This window comes from Macrobrachium nipponense, chromosome 34 (assembly GCF_015104395.2).
Source record: "Macrobrachium nipponense isolate FS-2020 chromosome 34, ASM1510439v2, whole genome shotgun sequence".
In the NCBI taxonomy this organism is placed as follows: Eukaryota; Metazoa; Arthropoda; class Malacostraca; order Decapoda; family Palaemonidae; genus Macrobrachium; species Macrobrachium nipponense.
The window spans coordinates 2,965,315-2,985,071 of record NC_061095.1 but is presented as its reverse complement, the minus strand read 5'-3'; the positions used below and the strand labels follow the sequence as shown (position 1 = coordinate 2,985,071).

Below are 19,757 nucleotides of genomic sequence, written 5' to 3'. Positions count from 1 at the left end.
TTTGCAATATTTTTAGATAATTTTAAGTAGGACAAAGCGAATTTCACTGTGCTTTGATTTAGTTTCAAGTGAATTTTGAGCGAATTACAATGTACTTTGAGAGGGGGACAGAGTACAACAAAAACGATTTTCACAGGTTTTCAGAGGATTTTTCTAAGTGGGACAAAACGAATTTCAATGTGCTTTGAAGCGATTTCAAACAAATCAGAGGCGAATTTCAATGTTACATTGACGTAATTCCATAAAGACGAGATACAAGATCTCCGAGGTTAGAGACGAAAATTAATAAAATAAAACAGTAAAAATACAAAGTTCAAAGCAATTAGAGAAATGTGATATATGACGAATTCACTTGAATATTTCCCAAAGAGAAATATTCCATGGAGTGTAAGTCACACACACACACACACACACACACACACACACACACACACATATATATATATATATATATATAATATATATATATATATATATATATATATATAGTATATATATATATATATATATACTATATATATATATATATATATATATATATATATATATGTGGTGTGTGTGTGTGTGTGTGTGTGTGTGTGTGTGTGTGTGTGTGACTTACACTCCATGGAATATTTTCTCTTTGGGAAATATTCAAGTGAATTCGTCATATATCACATTTCTCTAATTGCTTTGAACTTTGTATTTTTACTGTTTTATTTTATTAATTTTCGTCTCTAACTCGGAGATCTTGTATCTCGTCTTTATGGAATTACGTCAATGTACATTGAAATTCGCTCTGATTTGTTTGAAATCGCTTCAAAGCACATTGAAATTCGTTTTGTCCCACTTAGAAAAATCCTCTGAAACCTGTGAAAATCGTTTTGTTGTACTCTGTCCCCCTCTCAAAGTACATTGTAATTCGCTCAAATTCACTTGAAACTAAATCAAAGCACAGTGAAATTCGCTTTGTCCTACTTAAAATTATCTAAAAATATTGCAAAACTCAATTAAAATCACCTTATTTCATTAAAACCTTTTTTCCCATTAAATTCGCTCTGTTTTACTTCAACCCATTTCAAACCACGCAAAAATATCGCTCTGTTTTAAATCCCTCTTCGAAGCACCTTGGAAATTCGCTGTTTTCCCATCAGTCAAAGGCCCGAAGATCAAAGATTAATTTTCCATTATCATCACCATCAAAAGAATATTAACTCGACCGTGAGAGAAGAGAGAGAGAGAGAGAGAGAGAGAGAGAGAGAGAGAGAGAGAGAGAGAGAGAGAAACTCAAGCTAAAGGAAGGCTATAGAGAAAGACGAGGAGAAAAGCTAGTGAATTAAAGGGTATATATATATATATATATATATATATATATAGAGAGAGAGAGAGAGAGAGAGAGAGAGAGAGAGAGAGAGAGAGAGAGAGAGAGAGAGAGAGAGAGAAAACTCAAGTTAAAAGAAGAATATAGTATGAAGAACGAAAGATCTAACAAAAGCTGACGAGAGACAAAGAGAGAGAATGCTGTCAAGTCCATCTTTCAAAATAAAATATTCGAAAATAGAAAAAAGAAAATATTAAAGGAAGGAAAACACGTTTTAAAGATGGTGATTAATGCAAATGGTACAGAGGGAGGAGAAAGAAAAACGCCTCGTCTTCTTGTGACCCATTACCCGGGTTGAGGAGATACGAGAGATCTTTGAAGGTGGTTATATTATTTTTTGGTTAAGTGGTTTTTTTCCCTCAAGTTTGTGTCTTTGTTTTCTTTTCTTTTTCTTTTTTTTTTTTTGCATATTCTCTTGGTGTATTAGTAAGTGGAACTGCTCATTTGAATTTTGAGATTAGGTCGTTTAAAAGCTATTAAATAGTCTTTTGATATTATTATAAACTAATTTGGTTGTGTAAGGGCTAGTACGTATATATATATAGCATGGTGCCATACCATGATTCCTTATTCTCCATTTTCAGTTTTTTACTAAATTTAACGAAGGAGAACCTATACTGAATATCATTCTTCCCAAACATTTGAAAGATTCAGCCTCATTAACCCTTAATCCATCTCATATTATATTTCCTCCTTTTGCATGTATTCTGTCCTTATTTTATTTAACTTAAATTTATTTTGATACATTCATTCCATCAAGCATGCTTTGTAAATCTTGTGTTGTTTTGCTGATTAAAATAGCTTCAAAGTGTGTCAGTTGTCCTTTGCTACTCCAATCTAAACTTCATCTTCCATCGCAAGCCACTTTATGCAATAAATTCTACGAGAAGGCCAAACAGCAATGGTGAAATAACATCCCCTTGTAGCACCCTACTATTCACTACAAATTCGCTGTCCAAGATCCAGTCGTTATTACCTTTTCCTGACCTCAAAAACATTTACTTCTGGAGCATCATTTCAGTTTAAAACGGTCACAATAACACGAAGTTCTTTTAATCTTGTTTTACATCAACTTCTCTTTCAATTTATTTCCAAGTTTTAGACTTCAATTGTTTGATAATGAGTCTCTTTCAACCTTCTCAAAGCGTCATGATTGCCTGAAACTAATCTGACCTACTTGGGGACTTCAATATATATTTAGTTAACTCTTATTCGCCTGAAATAATACAGGGGGACCCTTCAAACTTCTTCAGTTTCTGAATCTTACAACGCTTATTATTGTTAGCACACAACCAGGTCACGTGTCACAAATTCTGTTTCTGGGGAAACCAACTTAAAGTCGCCTCCCAACAAAAAAAAAAAAAAAAAAAAAAAAAAATCTTTTCACTTTTTTTTTTTTTTTTTTTTTTTGCTTTATTTGTTGCAAAACAAAAATTTGTTCCACTTTCGAGAGCATGTGTGCAACATTTGGTGTCAAACTGAAACTAATTTGTTATATTTCCTTTCTACTATGCTGTGAAATAATATTAATATGTTTCCCTATTTCCTAGAACCTTTGCTGACTCCAATAGTGGTATTCAAAATTACAACCAATCTTCATACGCTTGGGAATTTTTGATGGCACATCATTCCCAGCCTTCTCCTGATGACTGTTTGGTTCCCCCTGAACTGCTTCTATTCTGAGTGCCTTGACGAGGAAGGTAATTACCCTTTTTCCACATTTCTCAGTGAAGAAATTAAACCTATGGCAAGTGTAATTTTTCAATTTATCAGTGGAGGTAGATAAATTGAAAATATAGAATTAGTATTAATTATTTCAGGTTTTTATCTACATTTTTATATAATTTTAAAGTCTGAGTATCTCCATAAAGTATTGTTGGTGTCCACGACCTCAGTAGAGTTGATGACAGTTAACCTTCTTCCACCAATCAATCATTCTCCCATCCTCTGTCGTTGCCAATGTTCCTTCTTCCAAACTCATCACTCTCTTTATCACTTTCTTATTCTTTTTATATAAACCACCCTGGTTTTTTTATTACTCTCTCTACTGTTTACCCACCTAACTTATACTCTTTCAAACATAGGACGTATCTAATTTTCTATCTTTATAAGTCATCCTGATTCATTACTTATCTGTCCACACACTTTATGTATTATTCTCTATAACATAACCCATACCTCGCCTACCAACACACCTAATATTCTCTAATATGTAAACCGTTTTTATGGACCAAACTCCACGACTAACACCTTCACCATTCTTCTAAAAAAAATCCTAACTTCATAGTAAGTATTCTCTGTTACTGTATTATATTTTCTAGAACATAACCCGCATCGTGCCTACCTAAATATTTTATATTCTCTAATACATAACCCGTTTTTATCGACCAATATTCATGAACGCAACCACTTGTCCGGATCGACAGCCAAGTCTCGACCTCACAACATCCAAAATAGAGGAGACTGCGGTTCAGGAGTCACGTGATTGATGGTGCTGTTTGGAAGGAGGTGGAGGTGGAGGTGGAGGAGGAGGAGGAGGAGGAGGAGGAGGAGGAAGAGGTCTGGAAGCAACAGAGACGAGATGAAAAGGAACAGAAGATGAATAGCTGAGATAAGGAGGCGAAACAAAACTGGAAAAAACAATTTTTGGAAAGAATGAGAGGAACTGGATTATTCGAGACGAGGTGAAAGATGAATTGGAAGAGAATAAAGGAAAGTGATTGGAAAAGGTCATAAAGGACGAATGAAGGAGGAGATAAAGGGATAAAGAATACATCAGAGAATAAAAGAAATTGGAAAATGCAAGAGAGAGAAATGAAAGGTTGAATGAATAAGACAAGAAATATGATACGATGAGAAATATGCCCGGGAGCGAAAATGGAAGAAGGAAAAAAATACGAAACAAAAGTTTAAAAAAAAAATTTAAAGATACAATGAAGAAGAAAACAATTGACGAAGAAAAATAAAATGTGATTGATAATACACTCGACACGAGACGTTGATGTTTGAGAGGCAAAAACAAGGAATAACTGAGAGATGAAATAGAAGGCGATAATTCATGGAAATACGATTAAAGGTGAATGAAGATTCAGACTAAAAAACGTGAAACTTATTAACCAAAAAAGAGATAAATAAATGAATCTAAATTAATAATATCACAATGCCCAACCCCCTACCCCCAAAAGGAGCAACAAACCCCCCTCCTATCTCTCCCCCTCCCCCATCAAATGGCCCCCCCAAAATAAATCAATAAACAAAAAGTATAATTTTAGATTTTCCGAGATACTTCTTCAGAGCATGAAAAAATATATTTGCTAAGCAACAAGAGCAAGCAAGAACCACAAGGAAAATAAGTTCCCCCAAAAAGAGGACATTAAACCCCCCGCCCCCTCCCCCCCTCCCTCTCACTTCTTCTCCTTCCCCACCCCCCGCCCCCCTCCCTTATGGCCATATTGGAAAATCAAGCAAATAACTTTTAAAAAAAGATAGTAACAAGAACCACTATCAAACCTCTGTTCAAGGTGAGGGCTGCAGAAAGCTCAAGACAAAAAAAGGGACACAAACTGCCTAAATTCTATAAGGACCCGCATCACGAGGGCCATTAAGGTTTCCGAACCTCCTCTCTTTGTAATGTGCCGCCCGGAACCTTCGCATTTTTTTTTTTTTTTTTTTTTTTTTTTTTTTTTTTTTTTTTGAGAGCCAGAGATGCAATCATTTCCTTGTGAGGACGTAGTCAAGCTCTAAGTGTATCCATATGGGAGTAATGAGTATGTAACTGGTTTTGTTTAATACATATATATATAATATATATATATATATATATATATATAAATATATATATATATATATATATATATATATATATATATATATATATATATGTATATATATATATATATATATATATATATATATATATATATATGTATGTATATATTATATAATGTATATATAATTTCGAAATCTGTTAAATTCTTCTTAATGCTATTAAGTCGTTAGTAAATTTATTTATTACAGTTTTGTATTTTGCCAGACTAAGGATATATATATATATATATATATATATATATATATATATATATATATACTATATATATATATATATATATTATATATATGACATATATACGTATATATATATATATATATATATATATATATATATATATATATATACACACACATATATATATCCTTAGTCTCACAAAATCATACAAAACTGCGATAAATAAATCCACCGACGACCTAGCAACGTTAAAATAAATCTAAACAGTCTTCAAAATGATAAATAAACCCACAGACTAACGAATTAGCGAGACTCAAAACCAATGTATACCTTCCAGCGAAAATTTATCAAAGCCTTCCCCTAATGAAACAAAGGCGAATTAAGACTCCAAATTTAGCGTCTCATTTGATTCGGGCTCCGAGTATCGGTCGCACTCCTTCTCAGGCTGCGAATTCGTCCTTGGGTTATTCGCCTAGTTTTAAGTCGCCGACTGTTCTCGTTACGTGAAAGCAAAAGGGAAAGTTTGCTCTGGCGTGAAAAAATAATCACCATTTAGCAATTACTCTAATGAGCGAGGAGGGAGAGAGAGAGAGAGAGAGAGAAGTTGGTAGGAAAGAAATCACGGTTAAACGTAGCTTGCCTATCTTGTTAAGATAATAATGAGAGAGAGAGAGAGAGAGAGAGAGAGAGAAGTTGGTAGGAAATAAATCATGGTTAAACGTAGCTTGCCTATCTTGTTAAGATAGTATTGAGAGAGAGAGAGAGAGAGAGAGATTAGCAGGGAAGGAATTATTATTGAATACTAGCGATTGGCCATTGCTTGTTTGTTTCGCGGTTAAAATGATGTTCAAGAGAGAGAGAGAGAGAGAGAGAGAGAGAGAGAGAGAGAGAGATTAATCGTAATTATTCAATTATATTCTCTCTCCCTCTCTCTCTCTCTCTCTCTCTCTCAAAGCAATTATTCTTTATCGTGTGCTAATATGCCTTAGCATCAAGACAATGTGCCTCTCTCTCTCTCTCCTCTCTCTCTCTCTCCTCTCTCTCTCTCTCTCTCTCCTCTCTCTCTCTCTATCATGCTTAATTTTGTAACAGCAGATACCTGTTCGCATGTGTATTAAAAACTAGAAAGATAGCTAAATTCATACATACAGCATCTTTATAGTTAGATCATCATAATAGAAAATAATCTGAGTTCTATTTCCACTTAAAATATTTCATTCACAAAAAATTTCCAATGCGCCACTCACCTGCGGTATAGAACACACGGCAGCTATCGACCAGGCGAACGAGAGCATCATCTTCCCTCTTCTCTGGGCGTCGTTCACCTGACAGGGGAAATTAAGAGAATTGTGACTTGTAAAAATGATTATTGTAGAGTTAGGCAACATTTTTACCCTACCTTGGCATTTGTAGTTTAGTCTGTTGCTAGGGTATCTGATCTGTCTTGGGGTAGACTACTACCCAACCTGTTCTAGGTCATTGTACTACCTGGTCTGTTTCTAAAGTAGCATGCTACCTAACATGTCCTAGGGTAGTGTAGTACCTAACCTGTTCTAGGACCTCTCCCATGGTATTGTCCTGCCTACTTTGTCCCAGGTCAGTGTCCTACTTGAACTCTTCTAGGGTAGTGGGTACCTAACCTCTTCTACAGTAGTATCTACCTAACCTGTTCTGGGTGCAGTGTATAGCAGTGTACTACCTAACCTGTCCTAGATCTGTGTAATAAATAATCTGCCCTAGGGCAGTGCCCTACCTAGCCATACCTAAGGACACATAATCTATCCTAGGAGGGTGCCCTGGTCATTGGCCGTTTAACAATTGTGACCAGCTTAACCAACCTAGCCTAACTTATCTTAGGGTGCATTGCTTACCTAACCAGTCCTAGCAACTCTTGACCCTAGGCTAGGGCCTTTTTCACCATAAATACCCCACTGTTAATATGAAAAAGCAGGTAGGGCAGAACATGAAGCGGATAACTCTTCGATCCTAACCTAACTTGCCCAGGGCTAATCATCCTACCTAACTCATCTTGGGTGCCATGACCTTATCCAGGGGGGAGGCGCATTTCCCACAAGAAATCCCGAATTCCACAACATCCCGAATTCCATCCCCTGCCCCCACACGCATCCATCAGTGAATCCTGAAATTGATGCTGAATTCTCATCAAGCTCTGCCCAGAAAAATCTTTAGTTTTATTTCTATTTCTTTTTTTTTTAGTTTTAATGAAGGTTTTCGTCAAGGGGAAAAATCTTTCTTTATTATCAAAATGGGAATCGTCAAGTTACGTTTAATTATTATTTTCGATTGGGGATGGAATTTAGTATGAATTTATATTACAGAAATTTTTACATTATATTTATATATACAAATTTTTATACATACGTATATAATATATAGGTATATATATAAATGTATGTGAGTATCATCATGTATATGCACATATATACAAATTTTTAAAGATCAAAGAATTCTATTATTATTATTATTATTATTATTATTATTATTATTATTATTATTATTATATTATTATATATTATTATTATTATTATAACAGATTCACTTTATATAACTGAAGAAAGTGGTTCTCATATAATATATATATATATATATATATATATATATATATATATATATATATATATATATATATATAATAATATATATATATATATAATATATATATATATATATATATATGTATATATATATAATATATATGTTATATATATATATATATATATATATAATATATATGTGTGTGTGTGTGTGTGTGTGTGTATATATATCTATATATATATATATATATATATATATATATATATATATATCGTTTCTTTTTCACTAACCTCTCTCTGTGTCATAAATAGCACTGCACATTGAACGTTCAGCCCCACATAAAATAATCCGACGTATTCAGCCCTTAGGCAATTCACGGTACGGGACACTTGAGATAAATGAACCACTCAAAGAAAACGTACATTAAAGAAAACGGGAGATACACTTATCTTGTTTACAACCGAGAGATTATCTCCCGGGCGTTGGATCCCAGTGCCGCCTTTGCTGCTACGAGGTATCACGCAAGCCTTCATAAATAAAGAGTGGTGAAAATTCTAGCGTTTCTGGCTATTGGAAAACCAGGAGAATTTTCTGAATGAGTTAACAACTCCGGCGTTCCGTGTTGGTGTAAGAACTTTCGGAATGCTGCTGAAAAAGTTAACCACGGGATGGGGTGGCGCAGCGCCTCAGGTTATTGGAAAATAGTTATAACTTCCAGGTGAAAGTTAGCAGCTAGGTAGGTAGCGGCTTGCAACACTTTCTGGTTTGCTAGACCGAGGGCGATCTGTTAGCGACGTTTATCAAGTTTCCCCTTTTTCTCTTTAGTATTTCCAATTTATGTATCATATTTACTCTTGTGTACATCTCGGTTTCAGAGCCATTTTGGATGATTTGACATATTTAGTTAAAGGTTTTAGCTCACAATCATCAAGATCTTTAGATTTTGAGGCCTTGTCAATCACTGATCAGACATTCAGAAGATAAAGAACCTTATTCATATGGAACAGGCCCACCACAGGGGCCACTTTCATGAAATTCAAGCTTCCAACGAATGTAGTCCATTTGAAAGAAGCAACAGAAGTGAATAGCGATACAGAAAGAAGAGATCAGTTATTAAAAAATTTTAAAAATGAATTAAGAAACTGATTATTAAACAGATGGAAATGTAAGAAAATTACAAAGCACGTGAAGAATTGCTTTATGACCTGGAATTCTAAAGTTTCAATTGTATGATATCCTCAGCTGTGAGTGTGAGGAAGAAAGGACCTCTGGAAGAAAGGACCTCTAAAAGAAAGGACCTCTTGAATATACGGCCTCTGGAATATAAGGCCTCTGGAATAAAGGACCTCTGGAATAAAGGACCTCTGGAATAAAGAACCTCAGGAATAAAAGACCTCTGGAATATAAGGCCTCTGGAATAAAGGACCACTTGAGTAAAAAACCTCTGGAAGATAAGACCTCTGGAATAAAGGACCTCTGGAATAAAGGACCTCTGGAAAAAAGAACCTCAGGAATAAAAGACCTCTGGAATATAACGCCTCTGGAATAAAGGACCTCTGGAATATAAGACCTCTGGAATAAAGGATCTCTGGAATATAAGACCTCTGGAATAAAGGACCTCTGGAATATAAGACATCTGGAATAAAGGACCTCTGGATTAAAGGACCTCTGGAATAAGGGATCTCTGGAGGAAAGGACCTCTGGTATAAAATACCTCTGGAATAAAAGACCTCTGGAATATAAGACCTCTGGAATAAAGGGCCTCTGGAATATAAGATTTCTGGTGTAAAGCATTTTTGGAATAAAAGACGTCTGGAATAAAGGTCCTCTGGAATAAAGGACCTCTGGAACAAAAGACCTGTGGAATATAAGATCTCTGAAATAAAAGACCTCTGGAATAAAAGACCTCTGGAATAAAAGACTTCTGGAATAAAAAACTGGAATAAAAGACCGCTGGAATAAAGGACCTCTGGAATATAAGACTTCTTGAATAAAAGACTTTTGGAACAAAAGACCTCTAGAATAAAGGACCTCTGGAATAAAGGACCTCTGGAATAAAGGTCCTCTGGAATAAAGGACCTCTGGAATATAAGGCCTCTGGAATGAAGGACCTCTGGAATATAACACCTCTGGAATAAAAGACTTTTGGAACAAAAGACATCTAGAATAAAGGACCTCTGGAATAAAGGATCTCCGGAATAAAGGACCTCTGGAATATAAGACCTCTTGAATAAAGGTCCTCTGGAATATAAGACCTCTGGAATAAAAGGACCTCTGGAATAAATTACCTCTGGAGGAATAAAAGACCTCTGGAATAAAGGACCTCGGGAACTGAGAAATCAAGCAGCGGGGCACATTCCCTGAATTCTGGTGCCCCTTTTAGGCAAAATGAGAAGACCCAGACAGCTAAAATTTCAACGTAAACTTTAGCTGGAAGATTGAAGCATCAGGCAAGAGAGAGATCGCGACACCTAAGTGATAATGGCTTCCAGGATTCCAGCGGTACTCGGTTTCCATGACATCTGGAAGGGCTTGATGGCTCCCGGGAGGTGATTGGATGCGGCGCGTTGCAGACAGACAGACAGACAGACAGAGAGAGAGAGACAGACAGACAGACAGACAGACAGAGAGACAGAGTGAGGTTTTGGTAGAATGGAACTGAACTTTAGATGCAAAGATCTCTGAATTCTTTATATATTACTTAAATCTTTACAGAGAGAGAGAGAGAGAGAGAGAGAGAGAGAGAGAGGAGTGTAAAAGAAAATATATTTTTATTTCAAAATTTTACGATATACATTTCACAGTCTTTGCAGAATACGCGTAAGAGAGGAGAGAGAGAGAGAGAGAGAGAGAGAGAGAGAGAGTGCATTTAAATGTTATCACAAACATTTTACATAAAAAAAACAGCCTTTTGAGCCAACTTTTTATAACCTTGTAGGTCACGCAACCAGAAGAGGTCACAGATACGTCAAAAACGAGTTCAAATATCAAATAGGTCACTTCGTCTAAATTTCTCTCTCTCTCTCTCTCTCTCTCTCTCTCTCTCTCTCTCTCTCTCTCTCTCCTGGCTGACTGATCATCAAGTCTTCATAGAAGCTGCTATGGATCTTTGTACCTAGTTTACCACATAACTCACTTTCCTGTTCATAGATTGGCCAATGGAAGAGCCTTGGTGACTGGTAACTTAATTTTTTAAGGTTTTTTGGAGTTGAGAGCTGAACCCCTGGTTTTTTTTTTCAGTTTTTCCTGAGAATTTTTTTTTTCCTATTCTGCAACTTTTCTAGGTATATATAGATTAATATATATATATATATATATATACTATATATATATATAATATATATATATATAAATATATATATATATATATATATATAAAATAATATTATATATATATATATATATATATATATATATATATCAGATATATATATATATATATATATATCCTAGAAAAAATTGCAGAATACGAAAAAAAAGAGGCCGTATATATATATATATATAGATATATATATATATATATATATATATATTATATATATATATATAGTATATATATATAGTATATATATGTATATATATATATATAATATATTATATATATATATATAATATATATATATATATGTATCTATATACATATCTTCGAGAACTCCATCTGACACTCGCTTTCAAAAGAAAGTTTTTTTTTTATAATTTCTGTCAGATATAAATCGTGTCGTTAATCCCGCCTCTACGAGTGGGTAGCTTTCCTTGATGGTTTTTATTTAATCTCTCCAGAACGTGTTCACGAGATTTCGTGGAATAAGTATGAAATTGTTATGAAAGAATGTTTGTTAAAATTCTTTGGCTGGGGAGAGTGGTAATTTTCCCTGGTTTTCACTTACTGAAGTTAGGGAATATTTTTTCTTGTCTGGGCAGTTTATTTGATGGGTGACGACCTCTGAACAAATGAGCCGCTTGGCATAAGCTCCCAACGACCTTTATTGAAATTTAATGCTAGAATGTTTATTTGGGTCTCAGAATCCTTTTAGAATAGTTCCACAAAAGGGAAAATCAGATATCAATACCAGATTAGTCTATTATCACTGTTAAGCTAAATCTATTTATGATAAATAATTAATGAAGGTGACCACGTCTGAAAAATGGTCCCACTTGGCATAAGCTTCCAACGACCATTTTTTAAATTTAATTCTAGAACGTTCATTTGGGACTCAGAGATTTTAGATTTTTAGAAGAGATTCAAAAACACGAATATCAGAGTTTGATATGTAATTAGCCTATTCCCATCACTAAGCTAAGCTTATTGATTGATTAAAATTAATTAGTTTAGATAAACAAAGATCTCCCCTGTGTATCTCCTTAACAAGTGGCCCATTAACAAGATTAATTAGGCCTCTTACAACTACTACAGGTGAGACAAATAGGCCTCCATACCTGCTAATTCCATGCCGTTACTAAAGCCAGGCTCTCCATACTTTTATCTAGGCCTACCAGGGCCTACTTTATTTTTTAAAAGGCCTAATCTTAGGCCTATCACTTATGGTATCGACAGTTTAATGTATACAGTCTTAGGGCTCTATTGGAAGAAATTGAAGTAGCCACTTTCTGAATATTATTATTATTATTATTATTATTATTATTATTATTATTATTATTATTATTATTATTATTATTATTATTATTATTACTTGGAATTTTGTTCATTTATATTATTTGAGAAGACAAAAGAATGTATATCAGATTGATTCATGCCCGAAAAAAACTACAGAAATTCTTTGCAGTGATTATAATCCATGATACCTTTGGTTCTAGAGATAGAGAGAGAGAGAGAGAGAGAGAGAGAGAGAGAGAGAGAGAGAGAGAGAGACTATCAACCTAAATGGAAATTAAAACGAATACAGATTCACATACAAAGCAACTGCACGAAAACCCCACATCTCTTAATAACCTATTTATCCCAGTTCCCATTCCAAATTCCCATTCCGAATTCCCATTCCGGTCCTGGAAAACAATTCCCCGCCCTCCCCGCCCCCCTCCCCCAAAAGTAAAAAAGTGCCTGTCATGGAAGCCATCGGAGCAAACGAAATCTGCAAATTGGTTCATTATTGGCCTGGAGTAAATTGCGGATTGAATATGGGGGTTTTAAAATTCTTTAACATGTGTCCCCCCCCCCCCAACCCCAGCCCCTGTAAGGCTTTATAGCCATTGGAATCATTACAGGCATTCCTGTAGGCTCCTGTAATCTGATGTAATGAGTCTCCCCTGATGTATTTGAGGGGAAAGGTTCGGGGTTGGTGGACGAATCCATTTGTTTATCAAGTGAATTCTGGGTATGACTGGTGTAAGGGATGCTGTGGTGTCTCTCTCTCTCTCTCTCTCATCTCCCTCTCTCTCTCTCTCTCTCTCTCTCTCATCTCTATTTATAAAGTTCTCTTTATATGCAAATCACTTTGTTTGTCAAGTGGGTCTTGGTTTGATTTGTGTGAGGGATAATGTAATGCTCTCTCTCTCTCTCTCTCTCTCTCTCTCTCTCTCTCTCCTCTCTCTATTTATAAGTTTTCTTTTTATTTGCAAATCAGTTTGTTAAGTGGGTATTGGTTTGATTTGTGTAAAGGATAATGTAGTGTTCGCACTCTCTCTCTCTCTCTCTCTCTCTCTCTCTCTCTCTCTCTCTCTCTCTCTACTCTCTCTCTCTCTCTCTCTCTCTCTCTAATATAATATATATATATATATATATATATATATATATATACATATATATACTACTAATTATATATATATATATATATATATTATATATATATATATATATATTATTAGGGATATATATATATAGGCAGGAGAAGGGCGCAGGAACCTATACACATCCATTTGATACATTTATTGCCAACGCGTTTCTTGACCCATGGTCACATCATCAGGACATCTATATAAGAAGGAGCATCCGAGCACATAATTAAAAAGAAACATATATAAAGCATAAGAAAACTTAAAATGGAAACTAAGTTAAACTTAAATACTGATGTGACCATGGGTCAAGAAACGCGTTGGCAATAAATGTATCAAATGGATGTGTATATGTTCCTGCGCCCTTCTCCTGCCTACTATACTACCCTTTGATGTGTGGATTATGATTGACGCTCCCATCTGTGACATCTTCGCTCTACTACGCTATGGATGTTAAGCACCTTTTTTATGCTTTCTTATTCATCTTCAAACTTCGATCTGGCGGACAGACCACATTTCAACAGTTAATTATATCTCGCTATGGACGGGACCACCTACGGAAGTGCCGACAGTTGGAGAAAGTATGTAGAAGAAAAGAAAAAACAACTCTGGATTTGGATTTTCTCAGGTACTGTGCAATTAACACATCGTTCCGAATTTTGTCAGATTTATACCATTCTTCCTTTTACGACGATACCACTAAATACCTTCTTAGTTATGAAATTGGTTGTAAACAGAGGGAACACGATAGATTGTGCAAATATTATTCACTCATTAGGTCTGAGGTACTCGACTCTCTTTCCATCATTGATAGGTTCATTTTTATGCGTCTTTTTAACCGAAGTATTCAGAGTTTTTTTAAATGGCATACAAAACAGACATGCTAAAAAATTGGCCAATTTAGGTGTCTTGCTTCCTAAATTCCATAATCACTATGATACCGTTTTTAATTTCTCACAATATATACTTTCTAAAAGGGAAAAATTTCTCCTCTCATTGGTGTTAGACTTCTGCTTACCTAATTATAAACCCAATTTTTGTCAATTCTTCCTACCGTTGGAAATACTATTCCAACGTATTAAAAGACTCGATCTATGTAAAGATATCTCACGCCTACAAAATGAACTAATGGTAGTCTCTCATAATACGTTTGCCAAATTAAAAACTAACTGGGCTCCCTTTTTCAGGAAGGAGGATTACGAATTACTCAAGAATATATCAAAACGTGAAGACATCATAGTTGTTAGACCTGATAAGGGAAGAGGGGTAGTTATTTTAGATAAAACTGACTATTTAAATAAAATGAACACGATACTCGATGATCCCACCAAATTCACTAAAATTGGACAACCCAACTATCAAGAAATTTACTGGATAGAAGACAGGATCAATAGATTTTTACGGTCTCTCTAAACTGAAGGAATAATTAATGAGAAAACTTATGATGATCTTTTTTCCAGCGGGTCCTCCTTTGGTATCCTGTACGGCCTGCCTAAGATCCACAAACAAGGTGTTCCCCTCCGCCCTATCCTAGCCACCTACAATACGCCCAACTACAAGATTGCTAAGTTTCTGGTACCTTTATTGGAGCCGTTGACCCGGAATGAATTAATATACCCTAAGAAACTCCGAAGATTTTAAAACTAAGATCCTCTCACAAGACTCAGATTTGTATATGGTCAGTTTAGATGTAGAATCCCTCTTTACTAACGTTCCTGTGAGGGAGACCATTGATCTTATTTAACCAAATTGTTCCCTACACCTGACTTTATATATTGTAATTTTAATAATTAATTGATTTCTTTTAAAAGCACTTTTTAGAATTAACCGTGCTGGACACGGCCTTTGTTTTTAGTAACCAACGCTTTTTAAAAAACAGATCGATGAGATGGCGATGGGGGTCTCCCTCGGCCCCACCTTTGCCAACATTTTCATGTGTTCCCTGGAGGAGCAAGTAATGGAGGAGTGCCCCTTGTCCTTCTGTCCCTTATTTTACGCCAGGTATATAGACGACACATTCGTTCTATTGAAAAATGAATATGATGCTGACAGATTCCTAAACCTAGCCAACAACTTCCATAATAATATCAATTTTACTATTGAAAAAGAACAAGACAGTAAGTTGGCTTTCCTTGATGTTTTAGTTACTAAGGACAATGATCATTTTAACACGACCATTTTCAGGAAAAGTACATTCACCGGACTCGGCTCCAATTTTTATAGTTCTTGTTTTATTAATTTTAAAACTAATCCTGTGCATACCTTGGTGCATCGGGCTCTATCTCTAACTTCTAATTGGCTCTCTTTTCATTCTGAAATTCTCTTCCTTAAGCAGTACTTCCGTAACAACTGTTTCCCTGCCCATCTAGTACTTAAGGTTATTAAGAAAGTTCTTGATAAAAGAAAACTTGCACCCTTAATACCTAAATGTAACGTACCTAAACTTACTATATATGCAAGCTTTTGTTTTTTACCCACCAATCAAAACTTTGCCAAGCAGTGTGCTAAAATTATTGAAAAACATATTGGTGCTCCAAATATCAAATTAATTCAAAAAAATCCTAAAAAAAATCCTAAAACTATTGGCTCTTTGTTTCCCTTCAAGGATTGGCTCTGTCCTTTGATGACGTCGGGCGTCGTATATGAGTACAAGTGCCCCGGATGTAGTTCCGGGAATTACGTTGGTTCGACTCGGCGTCTCCTCAAGGTCGGGCCGATTCTCACATGGGCGTGAGTTATCGTACGGGCTGTAGATTGTCTAATGCCGAACTTTCCAATATAAGATCGCACGCTAGAAGTTGCAAGACATCGATCAAATATGACAACTTCAAAATAATTGGCCAAGTCAAGGAACCTGGAGAACTGCTTCTCTTGGAAAGTTTGCTAATAAAAAGAATTGTACCTACGTTAAATTGCCAATCATCGGCTGTTCCCCTGTTCATAGCATAACTGGCTTGTTTGTTTATATTTGTCCGCCTTCTTTTTCTGTTCTTGTGTATTCTTTTAGTGTGTTTGTCTCTGTCATTTTGAGAGGTGCGCCTTGCTCTTCGTTTTAAGTTCGTTTTTACCTTTGTTTTTTCTGTTACTGAGTTTAGTTTTTTAAGGATCTTTTTAAGCTTTCTTGGTTTTTAATGTGTAAATGTATTTAAGTGTGATTCAGTATTTAAGTTTAACTTTAGTTTCCATTTTAAGTTTTCTTAGCTTTATATATGTTTCTTTTTAAATTATGTGCTCGGATGCTTCCTTTTTATATAGATGTCCTGATGATGTGACCATGGGTCAAGAAACGCGTTGGCAATAAAAAATGTATCAAATGGATGTGTATAGGTTCCTGTCCTCGCCCTTACTAGTACCTTTGTGTGGATATAATACCTATATATATATATATATATATATATATATATATATATATATATATATATATATTCTATCTTAACAAATCCATTCTCATGTTAAGCTAGGTGTTAGGGAACTGCTGCAGAGCTCTCTCTCTCTCTCTCTCTCTCTCTCTCTCTCTCTCTCTCTCTGAGTCTATTACCTGTTAACTACATTATGAGAACTAAAATCAGCAAAGAGTATTACACACTAAGCTTAAGTGCTTCAATTTACATAGATTTAAGTCGGTCACTCAAAAGTCATTCGCCTGATAACCTAATTAAAAGGCTTGCGGAATTTTTTTTGCAAAAGATCTCATTTTTTTTTTTTTTTTTTTTTTTTTTTTTTTTTTGCAAAAGATTTTTTTTTTTTTTTTTTTTATAAAATGAAACATCAAGCACTGCTTTCAGTGCTTGTGTGATTTGTAATTCAAGAGAGAGAGAGAGAGAGAGAGAGAGAGAGAGAGAGAGAGAGAGAGAGAACACCTCTCAAACCAAGACTAGCTTTACAAGATAATAGATTTGAAAGGATAGAAAAAACACATAAATATAGATAGATAGACAGATAGAGAGAGTGAGAGAGAGAGACAGAGAGAGACAGAGACATACAGACAGACAGAGAGAAAGAGAGAGACAGACAGATAGAGAGAGAGAGAGAGAGAGAGAGAGAGAGCACTGGAGCAGTTCCCTAATACCTAGCTTAACAAGAGATGGATTTGGAAAGATAGAATATATATATATATATATATAGTATATATATATATATATATATATATATAATATATATAATATATATATTATATATATATATATATATAGAGAGAGAGAGAGAGAGAGAGAGAGAGAGAGAGAGAGAGAGAGAGAGAGAGAGCACTACATTATCATTTACACAAATCAAACCCAAGACCCACTTAACAAACTGATTTGCAAATAAAAAGAAAACTTATAAATAGAGAGAGAGAGAGAGAGAGAGAGAGAGAGAGCACTACATTATCCTTCACAGGTAAAAGCAAAACGCACTTAACAAACAAACTGATTTGCAAATAAAAAGAAAACTTATAAATAGAGATGTAGAGAGAGAGAGAGTGAGAGAGAGGATCTACCACATCATCCCTTACAGTCAGTTCCAACTATATTCACAACTATAGCTTAGTGAAGACTAGATAATAATAACAATATATATATATATATATATATACATATATATAACATATATATATATATATATATATATATATATATATTTAAGCTTCCAATTATGAAAAGGACAGATTATTATTATTACTATTATTATTATTATTATTAAAAATTGTTTTACTATTTTTATGATAAATTGTTTATTTATTGCTATTTTCATATTTCTCATTTATGTTATTATCTAAGTCTTCACTAAGCTATAGTTGTGAATATGATCATGATGATTATTGTTATTATCATTATTATTTTTTCAAAATTGTTTATATTTCTCATTTATATTATTATTATCTAAGTCTTCACTATGCTATAGTTGTGAATATGATCATGATGATTATTGCAATTATCATTATTATTTTTTCGAGTATTTTTTCAAAATTGTATTACTATTTCTATAATAGATTTTTTAGTGTTTAGGTATTTTTATATTTTCCATTTATGTTATTATTATCTAAGTCTTCACTATGTTATAGATGTGAATATGAGTTGGAATGAGTCTAGCCTATGAGTATGACTTAGTTTATGACGAACCAAATTAGGAATTGACTTTAATGAATGTGATGGCTTCTGGTAAACCAGTCTACTAGCTCACCTTCAGCGGATGGACGATGGCGAAATATCTGTCGAGACTGATACAGACGAGCACCAGGGAAGACAGGTAGAGCCCGAAGGCCCTGAGGAAGTTCAGGAGTTTGCAGGCCAGGTTCCCAGCCAGCCACTGGACGGTGATCCTCCAACCCACCTCGATCGGGAAGTTGATCATCGTGACCATGAGATCGGCCGCCGCGAGGTGCATGATCATCAGGTTGACCCGGGACTTCCTGTGCCTGTTCCTGAAGAGCGTGATGAACACCGTCAGGTTGCCGATGGCGGCGATGACGAAGAGGACGCTGTAAGCGGCGATGTCGTTGATGGAGCGCTCGTCGAAGCGTAGGTGCGGGGGCAGGGTCGTCATGCCGCCGCCGCCGCCGCCGCCGCCCGTGCCGGTGTTGTTCAGGGCGGCTGAAGGGACGTCGTGACGTTCGGGAGCGCTGCGGCCTGGGACGCGTTCAAGTGGCAGTCGGGGGCGGCCGAGCCGTAGAGGCAGTCGCTGTCGTTGAAGGCGTGTTCCAGCCAGTTGCCGTTCCCTTGGGCGTACTTCCTGCGGGCCTTCACGCCCCCGGCAAGGAGGACTCATCAGCGGCTGAGGCCTGGACGTCGAAGATCTCGAGAGCGTCCATTGTTGTTGTTGATTCTTCTTTCTTCTTCTTCTTCTTTTCTAAAAGAAGGAAAACTGTCTGGGGTTCCTCAAGGGGTTGTGTTACCCCCTGTACAGATTGTCGCCATATTTCTGAAAGCAGAAAGGATAGAGATAGTTAGATAATGGTATGATTCATAGGAAGGCTCTCTCTCTCTCTCTCTCTCTCTCTCTCTCTCTCTCTCTCTCTTATATATTTTCCTGGTAGCTGAAAGAAGAGAGATAGTTAGATAGTGGTATATTCAGGATGTAATGTGTAATATAATTCATAGAAAGGCTTTTCTCTCTCTTCTCTCTCTC

The 19,757-nt window shown here is 35.4% G+C and overlaps 1 protein-coding gene across 1 annotated transcript in view; it reads right to left on the bottom strand.

Moving 5' to 3' along the window:
• The window catches only part of LOC135207759 (uncharacterized), a 64,482-nt gene extending 45,028 nt beyond the window's left edge, over positions 1–19,454 (bottom strand). The window contains exons 1-2 of the mRNA XM_064239585.1: positions 18,813–19,454; positions 6,614–6,691 (exon numbers count right to left, since the gene is read on the bottom strand). Coding sequence (XP_064095655.1) covers positions 6,614–6,691; positions 18,813–19,397 — 663 coding nt within the window. The 5' untranslated portion in view covers positions 19,398–19,454. The remainder of the gene's footprint in view (positions 1–6,613; positions 6,692–18,812) is intronic.
• Positions 19,455–19,757: the final 303 nt, after the last annotated feature.